Consider the following 10,858-nt stretch of genomic DNA (forward strand, 5'->3'; position numbering starts at 1 on the left):
GAATTTAGGACCCAAGATTATAATGTTGCAGAGGATGGTGAGAATGAAGAATATTTGTAGTTACTTGTCCTTCTAACTGCATCCGGCGTCCCTTTCATTGTTGAGAGGAGGATTTTGTGCACAGAGTGATGGCTGCATTTCACAGTCAGTAGGGTTTACTTTCTTGATGTGTTTTCATCAGGGGCCCCTCGTCCAGGTTAAAATTTAACAAAAGATGGCTGTTAGGAGCAAACAGCGTGACTCAGTGTGTTGCTAAGAAAGATCTCTAGATTTTACATGTTTCCAAGTGCTTTCACTTGAGTCTTAACAACTCACTAGGAGCCTAGGCTGGAGAGGGACTTTTATACCCATTTTACAGATGTGGACAGTCAGGACTTTTATACCCATTTTACAGATGTGGACAGTCATGTTAACAAGAAGGTTAACATGTTTGTCTGGAGACATGCAGTGAGCTAGAAGCATAGCGTGGACTGGAACTTTAATCTTACAACCATGCGATACAGACTTCGGGAAAGCACTACCAGCCCCGTTCCACGGGGACAAATAACAGAAAGATACACACTGACGATGTTGCTTCTCTCAGCTTGTTTTCCACGTGACCCAAACCTCCCGTGTTTCTGTCTTTAAATCAGATGGGCATTTGGATGAGCTCATCTGGAGGTTCCTTTCCAATGCTGAGCTTCTTGAGTTTGTGGTTTTAATTCAAAGCATATCTGGGGCATCAAGTCACCATGAAGTCATGCTATGTGTGCAAAACATTAAAAAAGATAAAACGGTGCATTCTTGTCTAAAAAGGAGAGCTTTTATTTTCCTTAAGAAAAAAGAAAACTAAGGCAATAGCTTAGGGGTCTGCAGAACGTGAGCTGGAGAGGAGGAGGGGGGTCCAGAGTTGGACCCCTCTTCTGCTCCCAGGCTGGTCTCATTCAGAAAGTCTCTGCTGCTGCGCTGGTTTGGGAACCCGCAAGGAAAGATGCATCCGTCAGTTTTAGTGCCGGGAAGGAGTTGCCCTGAGACCCAAGGGTGATGATGGCCATTTTTAAAAATTAGTGATCAAATGCTGGGCACCTTAGGTTCCAGGGCCCCAGAGCCTTCTCCGTGGTCAGCGGAGTGGACAGGCCGCCCTGGTGCAGTCCTGACTCCACTCTCGTGTCCTCCTGTGACAGCTGATCGACGTATTCTTCTTCCTGTTCCTCTTTGCCGTGTGGATGGTGGCCTTCGGCGTGGCCAGGCAAGGGATCCTCAGGCAGAATGAGCGTCGCTGGAGGTGGATCTTCCGCTCGGTCATCTATGAGCCCTACCTGGCCATGTTCGGCCAAGTGCCCAGCGACGTGGACAGTAAGCCTGACGTGGCATGGGCGGGGGACAGCTGGGAGGCGGCAGATGCTTCTAGAACCAGCCTCTGAGGCTCCCCACTCTGACCCTGGGGACTGTCTTAGGAGCAGAGGCGGCTGGGATCTGGCCAACACCAGGCAGTGGACGCTAACCCTCAAAGCCATTTCTTTCTCCTGAGCAGGATCTTACGTCCACCTTGTAAGCTTGTTCCCAGCATTTCAGCCGCAGTTTTTAAACCTTTTTAAAACGAGTGTTTCTCACATTTCCAACAGCAACGTGGCCGAAGGAGCCTCACTGGCTTAGAAACGAGCGTTGCGAGTCTGTCCTATACAACAGAGTGACGGGGTGCTCATTGATTTCAAAAAGTGCGATATTGAAAAATTTTGCACTGCAACCTGGAATTTAAACTTCCAGCATTAGCCTTCTGCCAGCCATCTTTCGGAGGCAGGTTAATGGTGGCCGAGATGGCATGGATTTGGCCACACCCAGTTGACATAAGGAAAGTGTCGGGCATGTGCAAACTGGTGTGTGTTTTGGATAAACTGTCTGAAGCAACTCTGTGATGCTGACAGTAGCCTGAGCTTGTCATGTTCTGTCCTGCCACGGGAAAACTACCCCGATGTTTGCCTGGCCCTGTGCTCTCATTTCTCAGCTCCTTGGTGTTTTCTCAATTAGCTCCGTGGCCTCGTGTGGTCCTCCTGGCCTCTTCTGCTGCAGTCTCTTCCAAGACCTTAGAAACAGCTCTTTTCTGTGCAACGATGGGAAGGCACCTTGTTATTGTTATTTCCCGTCTGCACACTGTACTTACCATTTTACATAAAAGGGAGCGTGTGTAGTCCTCACGGCAACCTTACGTGTCTGTGGTTTTAGTCCCGTGAGGGACAGCTCACAGTAACTAACCTAAAGGGCCAGTGGCAGGTGGGGTTCAAATCCTGGTCCAGCCATGTGTGTGCTGTGTGCCCTGGGGTGCAGCTTGGCGTCTCTGCCTCTCAGTTCCATTGCAGGTAAAATTGGGTGTAGCACCGACTTTTCTGCCGGGCGTCTCACTGACCGGCAGGACTGAACTCAAACTCACACGCTCGGATGAGGGTCTGTAGCCCGGAGAGACTCCCAGAGGGCCAGACACTCACATCCATTGCCTTCTCTGAGATTCCCAGACCCACCTCTCCATCCTCCCTTCCAGACTCAGACCTTCTGCAAGTCCCCATTCTAGGATCTGTCACCACCGGTCGCACAGATGCGCAAAGCAGAAGCCTCGGTGTCACGTCCTTGACGCCTCCTATGACTTCCTCCCCCACCTCCAGTTCGTCAGCTAGTTTTGTTGATTTTATCCCCTAAATGTCTTTGAAAGCCAGGCGCTCTTTACCATCCCCACCACCACTACCCTAAGCCATCCTTACCCCCTGCCCGCGTGGCTCTTAGGCAGAACCTCCTCACATCTCCCTCTGGCTCCTTGTGATCTGTGCTGCAGCCAGAGTGATCCTTGAATAAAGAGAATCTGATGTGTCACACCTCTGCGTCAAGCAGTCTAACGGCTATCCGTTGCTTTTAGTATAAAGATAAAAAAGTTAACATGCTAACTGCACATCCTGTTCTCTCATTTCAACAGACCTTTCCAGTCCCCCTACCACAGGGCCTTCGCATGTGCTGTTCTCTCTCCAGATGCTCTGGGCACCCCATCTCTCCCCATTCATTTAGCTGGCTCCTACTCATCCTTCTGTCCTCAGTTCAGAGACACTTCCTTCCTGTGGAACCGTTCTCAGATGAGGTGCCTCAGTTTGTGCCCACGGAGCACACTGTACGTGTCCTTCTTAGCACTTCTCAGGGGCTGAAATGTTCAACTTGTGTGGTCAATCATCTGCCTATTCTTCCAAAGAGGTTGGAAGCTCCCTGAGGGCAAAGACCATGTTTACCTTGCCTTCCTTTTTATCTTCCATCCTAGTGAAGTCCTGGCTCATAGTAGCTGCTCAATAAATACTTAAAATTTTTTTATTGAAGTCTAGTTGATTTACAATGTTGTGTTAGTTTCAGGTGTACAGTAAAGTAAATCAGTTATACTTATGTTCACTCTTTTTTAGATTGGTCATTACACAGTGTTGAGTAGAGTTCTCTGTGCTATACAGAAGGTCCTTATTAGTTAACTATTTTATATATAGTAGTGTGTATATGTCAGTCCTAAGGTATCCCCCCATTTCCCCCTGGTAACCGTAAGTTTGTTTTCTACATCTGTGACTTTATTTCTGTTTTGTAAATAAGTTCATTCGTACCATTATTTTTTGGTTCCACATATAAGCAATATCATATGATGTTTGTCTTTCTCTTTTTAACTTACTTCACTCAGTATGACAATCTCTAGGTCCATCCATATTGCTGCAAATGGCATTATCTCAATGCACTATTATCCAGTCTATAAATACTTAATGAGTAGATGAACGCCTGATTCTGAGGCTTACACCATGATTCTGGAGTGCCTTGGAACAATGCCCAACACACTGCATGATCATAATACCTTTGTGGTGCTTTAGCACTGCCCCCTCCAGAGGGTCCTCACATTGCCTGTCTGTTGTTGTATCCTCAGGTACGACGTACGACTTCTCCCACTGCACCCTCACTGGGAACGAGTCCAAGCCCCTGTGCGTGGAGCTGGACGAGCACAACTTGCCCCGCTTCCCCGAGTGGGTCACCATCCCCCTGGTGTGCATTTACATGCTCTCCACCAACATCCTGCTGGTCAACCTGCTGGTCGCCATGTTCGGGTACGTGCTTGGCCATATGCACTGGCTGGGGGTCCACGCCGTACAGGGCCCCATGCCAGGCGGGGCTGGGGGAATCGGGAGTGGAGCAGCAAAGGTCCACCCTTGAGGAGCTTATGATAGAGGGCTTATGATAGGGGATCAGTGGTCTGGGCTGGGGAGAGGTCTTGAAGGGACTATATTAAGATATAGCGAGTGCTATAAGCTGTGACATAAGTTTTTGGACCCCAAAGACAGGTGCCTGTAACCCCCCTCCAGCACGTTCAGACTGCATGTTTAGTGTCCATTTAGCAACCTCCCCGGAGCGCCGAGATGCTGGCCTGACAATGACTGTGGCTCAGCTCGGCTCCCAGGTTCTCATTTTCTGTGGCCTCCGTGGGATGGATTCTAGGGCTTAAGGGACTCAGCTTTTAGTTAGCTGCTGCTTTAAAATATTTAGTTTAAGTACAAATCAAGAGAGCAGAGTCAGGAGAGCGACTCTCCTTTGGGGCTCACGTCTAATGAGGTTGGCGTGAGAACACGATGGCGACTGACACATTTTTTTTGCTTTTGGCCATTCTCTGTTATCCATTTAGAAAATCATGTTTATCTTTGCCCCTTTTTCTTAGGAGCGTTTCAAAGAACCCCCTGTGGTGGGTACAGTGGGGGTACCTTAATTTTATGCTGTTGTTGTGAGGTAGGGGGTTATTCTGGGTACCTGAATCCTGGCATAGACAGGCAAGCAGTTTAGAAACAAAATACAAATTAAAAAAAATTATTTGTTAAACTTTGGAGTGAAAGAAAAACCATAGTTGAAACCAGAAACTGAGAAACTGTGAAGGACAAGAAAAACACATTTAGTTTCGTTAAACAGGATACCTCGGATGAAGTCATGTGATAAATGATAGACTGGGGGCAATGTTTGCCTAAGGTGAACAAGGGCTTCTCATTCTTACTATAGAAGGAGCTCCTGCAAATCGGTGAGAGAAAGATGAGCCAGTAGAAAATGGGCAGAGGAATGCAATTCAGAGAAATTCAAATGGCCACTAACTGTAGGGGAAGGGGCTCAACCTCATGGGTAGGAAAGGTCAGCTGAAACCAACAACGAGGTGTTGGTTTAGGATCCATCAGGTGAAGAGACATCATAAGAAGTGCTGGAGATGATGCTGGGAAATGGGCACTGCTCTGGGAATGTGAATTGTCTCCCACTTTTGGGAAAGTGATCTGAAAATAGCTATTAAAAAATATGCAAACCTTTGGCCCAACTCCTTCATGTCTGGGAATCTTTCCTAAAGATATCTAGGCAAAAAACGTTTATTAGATCATTGTTTGATGCCTATCAATAAGGGGATGGTAAAACAAAGCATGTCGTAGCCATACCACGGAACATTATGCAGCCCTTAAAAAGAAAAGCTGAGATCTATATTTATTGACTTGGAAAGATGACATTTTGTTAAATATAAGAAGCTCAGTGCAGGCTTATTTTTCTGGCAAAATCTTATTTTCTGACAGTAAAAAACAAGAAAATTTTAAAAGGCAATATATATTTCACTCAACACAATGATCACATATTACTTCCATAATTTAGAAAAAAAGAATCAGAAGATAGTTGTCATATAGAGTCCTGAGGGGCACCAGGATTGTAGACGAGGCTCATCTTTCTTTGTCAGTCAGTGGCCTCCCTTTGAGTGAGGCTGGGTGGGGGGACATGTGCCTTTGGGGACATCACGCATCCAAGGGGCTGAGCCATGAGTGGTCATCTGGTCTTCAGGTGTACAGCGACGTCCTCCTCTAGACAAGCTTCTGCACTGTGGCCACTGTGGTGTTTCTAAAATGTCACTTCTCTGCTTAAAATTCTGGAAGGACTTCAGTATTTCCCCATAGTGTTCAGGGTAAATTTCAGCCTCCTCAGCTTCCTCCAAGGCCATCGACCTGGGCTTTGAAAACACCTTCAGGCTTCACCTCTGCTACCCGTCCCCGACAGGCATCCCACCTGTCCATCCCTAAACAGGGTGCTCTGTCGTGCCTGACACTTTTGCAAATGTCACTCCTCCGTCGGCATTACCTGTTCTATCTTGACCGTCTCCTCCCCGTTCCTCTTGCCCTCTAAGGAGTCCAGCAGCATCCTTCGCCCGAGTGGTCCTCGTGCCCTCCCCACTGTGCATAGAGACCCCGTGGGCCCCCTTCACAGCGATAGCTTCCCCTTCTTCCAGACCGTAAGCTCTGGAGAATGGAGATTGTGTCTGTCTCAGCACCTGGCCCTTCCTGGGTTTGTTCCATGAATGAAAAGAACAGGATTCTTTCTTCTTTTAGTTCATTATTCAGTTTTAGTTAGGGGAATAGCTTCCTGGTCTGTTATTCACCAAGTAGTGTCAATGGTGAATGTCAGACCAGTGAGGGGTTCATCACATAGATGTATAACATCGGTTCTGTGCCAGGTGCCTGGGCCATGGAGATCATGTGGCCCTTTGTCCCACTCAGCCTTAAAGAGGGAATATGCACCCCATCCCACCCCCAACTCCATCACCGCCCCTAAAGGGGGGCCTGGGAAGGACTCAGGAATCCAGACGCCTATACTGCTTACGGGAAGCTGGACCATGTCAGAGGCTGCCAGAGGTCCCCAAGTCTGAGCTTGCAGAGAGAAGTGGCAGAGACGGGTGGTTATGTATCCACGTGAGGGCAGAGAAGGGAGGACCGATTCCCAAGCTCGAAGCAAGAGTGGGGAGGGAATGAGATGATTTGGGGTCCTATTTTATAGTGATAACCTATCCTGCCAACCTGTACATTGAACATTGGGTAGTCCCTGTAAAAACTGACCACTAATATAATATCTACAAAAATTAAACAGAAGGGCCGACAGCTCCCAATGCGATGGCCTTTGAGCTACACGAATTCAGTAGATCTCAGGAAGCAGAGTGCTTAGAGCTCTCCCGAGTCTGTGTGCTGTGAGCTGTTCACCAAAGCCATTCTTGAGGACCGTGTCAGTTTGTAATTCATTATCCCCATGACAATCATAAAATGATAGAATTTGGAGCTGAGAGGGACAGGAGTCCGGCCTGTGATTTTCAGGTTGAGGAAGTGCAAGTTGGGCAGCTCAGCATCTGTGGCCCTGGCCGCGCTGCCGTCCGTCTTGCCTGTGTGCATTCGAGGCTTGAACTTGAATCTCTTCCCTGCGAGGCCCGAGCCACTGGGCCACACCCCACTGTTGCCTCATTCAGTGTGTAAGTGTGACCACTGGGGAACTTCCCTTCCCTTGGGGGATCCTTAGATTCATCTTGGGCTAAGGCAGAGGGCTTTTTTCTGTTAATACCTGTCTGAGCAGCTAGAGTAGCCCCCTTGCCATTCTTGAGCTAACTCGTCAGGACGCTGTTTCAGATGGTTGTGATGGATATTCTGGGTTCACTCCAAGCCGACAGCTCCGGGCTGTGACCCCAGTCTGGCACCGCATCAAAATATTCATGTAAGAGCTTAACCATGCACAATGGCAGCCTTTTGAACTGTAACATAAATGTACACTTGGGAATTTTAAAGTAATATTGGAATGCTCTCTAGATGGTATTCAGCGTGGAAAATAAATGGGTGTAAACATCTGCGATGATTCCACATTAAAATTATCGATCACAGGCCCTACGTGGCTTATCAGAGGCACGAAGTGATCTTGAGGTCAGTAGATGACTCGGGGTCGTCTTAACACGGAGCTGTTAATGCTTTCAGGCACCGTGTCCTGAAGATAAATTCACCCATGGCATTTCTGCTGGAGAGGACTCATCAGACATGCCCCGTCTAAGATAATTTCTAAGAATAAAATATTTTTTTAATCTTAGGAATAATATATGTTCATTATGAATATGTAGGAAAGTAGACAAAAGAAAATATCTCCTGGTACAGAACGTTCGGGTGACTTCACCAGTCCCAGGCAGGCTACTGAAATGGGATGAAAAGAAGAAAAAGAGAGCAGATAATTGTAACAATAACAATAGCTAATATTGATCCTTTTCTGTGTTAGGCACATCCAAGTGCTTTACATGTGCAGCCTCATTTAATTAGTCATCATTTTTGTGTAGGTGTGGCTTTATGATCATTCATAAATGAGGAGTTGGAGGCAGAGAGGTTAAAGTCTCTGCTATCTGAGCGGGAGATGGGCACATAGACAGTAATATAAGATGATGTGAAAAGATACAGCACGATACGAGCGGCACGAGAAACCTATTCACAAAGGACTCTGGTGCAGAGTCGGGGTTATTAATTGTGACAGATCTTGGGGGTGGGCAGCAGCAAATGGAGGAGACATTTGCTCAGAGGACCCTGTGAGCACTGGTTGGAGAGGGAGAGAAGCAGAGGAGATAAAGCTGTTCTGGGGAGAACTAGAGACTGCGGATGGGGGAAGGTCGGCGGGGGCTGGGTTATGGAGTGTCCCTTATGCCGTGTTAAAGAATTTGGACTTTTTCCCTGCAGGTGAAGGGAGATCTCATGGGTCTTTACACAGGCAACGGCACAATCTTAGTTGTGTTACTTTGACAGAAACATGCTCAACAGTTAGCATTTCAAAATCAGTGCAGTGAAATCGCTGGCTGTCTCTTACTGTTAGCGTTGATGTTTTTTTTGGTGCTGTAGAGCGCGAGGGGAGCCAGGATGTGCGGAATGTTTTAACACGCCCGCTGGGGCACTGAGTGGGTGCAAAAAGTCAGGGTCATCAAGGTTCACTGGATACTGCTGCAGTGTCTGGGAAGGAATGGCAGATGGAAAAATGTATGAAATCTGTGAAAAGCTTGGAAGAGGGGTTTACCTGATTGCAGTCTAGCTGGCAAGTTTCTCGCATTTCAGTTTCTTCTGAAATTCTGCCGTTGTTTTAGCATCTACTTTTTCTTTGTGAATTTTTTGCAGACTTTTCACTCTGTTCTGTTGATCAGTCTTTCTATTTTGGTTTTTACTACCAAGTGGCTTTAATTACTGATTTTTAAAAATCATTTTAACATCTGTTGTATGAGTGCCCTTCATTATTCTTACTCAAAACTTTCCTGGCTTTTCTTATATATTTAATCATGTGGAGAGCCTAAGGCTCATCTTCTGCAATCCTTTTTCCTTTCCTCTTCCAAAAAATTTCTTTAATGAATTTTATTGTGATGATGTTAACTTTGTAGAGGCATTTAGGGGAAACTGATGTCTTTAAAACATGCCAGAAAAAAATGGCGTGATTCTCCATTTATTCAAATACGTAATAGTTTCCCAGTAAACTTTTGTGGCTGTATTCACATGGATATGGCATATTTTTTGTTACGTTTTTTTTTTTTTCTAGCTATTTGTGGTTGTGAGTGAGATATTTTTTCTATTATGTTTTTTCAGTAACTATTTTTTGATATGCAGGAAGGCTATGAAGTATTGCTTACTTATTTTGGAACAAGTCTCCTTACTGAATTCTTTTTTTCCCCCCCCCCCTCTCTTTTCCTTTTATCATATCATGGAAGTTTCCTCCTGTTTCTTATTTATTAAGCTCCTTCCTTTTTCTTCTTTGTTATTTCTTCTAATCAGAAATAGATGCTGCATGTTGCCAGAAGACTTTCTAGAAACAGTTTAAATGGTATTTGTCTTTTTGATCTATGATGTATTACGAAAATGATGAATTAAAGAACTGACCTTAATATTTAGTCATCCATTTGTTCTTTGGTCAGGCACATTACTCTTTTAACGTACTGCCGAATTTCATCCACGTACAAGGCTATGTGAATCCTAAACATTTATCTCTTGGTAACATTTTCACTGTCAGTGGGTGTCTGAGAGTTTGTCTCTCCTGCTTCCTCTTCCTCTCGTGCTTATCTGAGGTGCTCAGCTGCTCTTAGGGGACAGAGCTCCCACCACCTGGGCAGCTGAGGGCACTAGATATCACGGGAGATGTCAAGTCAAAGGGGACCTTGCAGAATTCCTCTCAGGGAAGACACTAGATGGCCAGTGGTTGGCAGGGACAGTGAGAGGCATCCGAGCTGGGTGGGCGAGAGCCTGAACATGAGAGTTGGCCCGTGTGCTGCTCTGGACATTTGGGTTTGCTGAGCGGGATGGGGATGTAATGGCCCCAGAACTCAGCCTGTCTGCTATAGAAATGGAAAACCATGTCTAAAAAGCATTAAAATTATTTGAGCAAAGCAGTTGGAAGCCTTCCCTGGGGAACCCTCATGTCTTGGCCGAGTCTGGACCTGACTCTGGAGAAAAAGAACAATTTGTAAGGTTTGGGGTTGATTTCGCCTCCAGGTCACATTTTGCTCATTCCTGCTGCTCTGTAGAACAGGTGGACATAAGTAAAGAAACCTCAGCATGGCCAGCCCTGGAAATGTGTTATTTATGCAAAGTGGCTTTTGGGTATTAATGTCTAGTAATCAATCAGTTCACCCACACCCCCCTGGGATGCAGTAGGACAGGGGACATAAGTAAAGAAACCTCAGCATGGCCAGCCCTGGAAATGTGTTATTTATGCAAAGTGGCTTTTGGGTATTAATGTCTAGTAATCAATCAGTTCACCCACACCCCCCTGGGATGCAGATAAGGGCTTTTACCGTTTGCCCAGGAAAGGAGCGCTGCTCACTGGATGCACGTGCACCCTGAGGTGCAGAGGAAGCAGAGGTTCCAGTAGGAGGCTCCTTGGAGCCTGCTGAGTTGTCCAGAGGAGCACATGGGGCAGTGATGGGAGGCGGAGTTCTTCAAAAGAAAGAATGATACAGGGCTTCCCTGGTGGTGCAGCGGTTGAGAGTCTGCCTGCCGATGCAGAGGACACGGGTTCGTGCCCCGGTCCGGGAAGATCCCAC

At 46.6% G+C, this 10,858-nt stretch overlaps 1 protein-coding gene across 1 annotated transcript in view; it reads left to right on the forward strand.

Moving 5' to 3' along the window:
* TRPM8 (transient receptor potential cation channel subfamily M member 8) overlaps positions 1-10,858 on the forward strand; it is an 87,540-nt gene that overhangs the window by 58,573 nt on the left and 18,109 nt on the right. Inside the window, exons 20-22 of the mRNA XM_007463909.1 lie at positions 1-37; positions 1,164-1,335; positions 3,911-4,088. Of these exons, the coding sequence (XP_007463971.1) occupies positions 1-37; positions 1,164-1,335; positions 3,911-4,088 (387 nt within the window). The remainder of the gene's footprint in view (positions 38-1,163; positions 1,336-3,910; positions 4,089-10,858) is intronic.

This window comes from Lipotes vexillifer, unplaced genomic scaffold (genome assembly GCF_000442215.2).
Source record: "Lipotes vexillifer unplaced genomic scaffold, Lipotes_vexillifer_v1.1 scaffold1215, whole genome shotgun sequence".
NCBI lineage: Eukaryota > Metazoa > Chordata > Mammalia > Artiodactyla > Lipotidae > Lipotes > Lipotes vexillifer.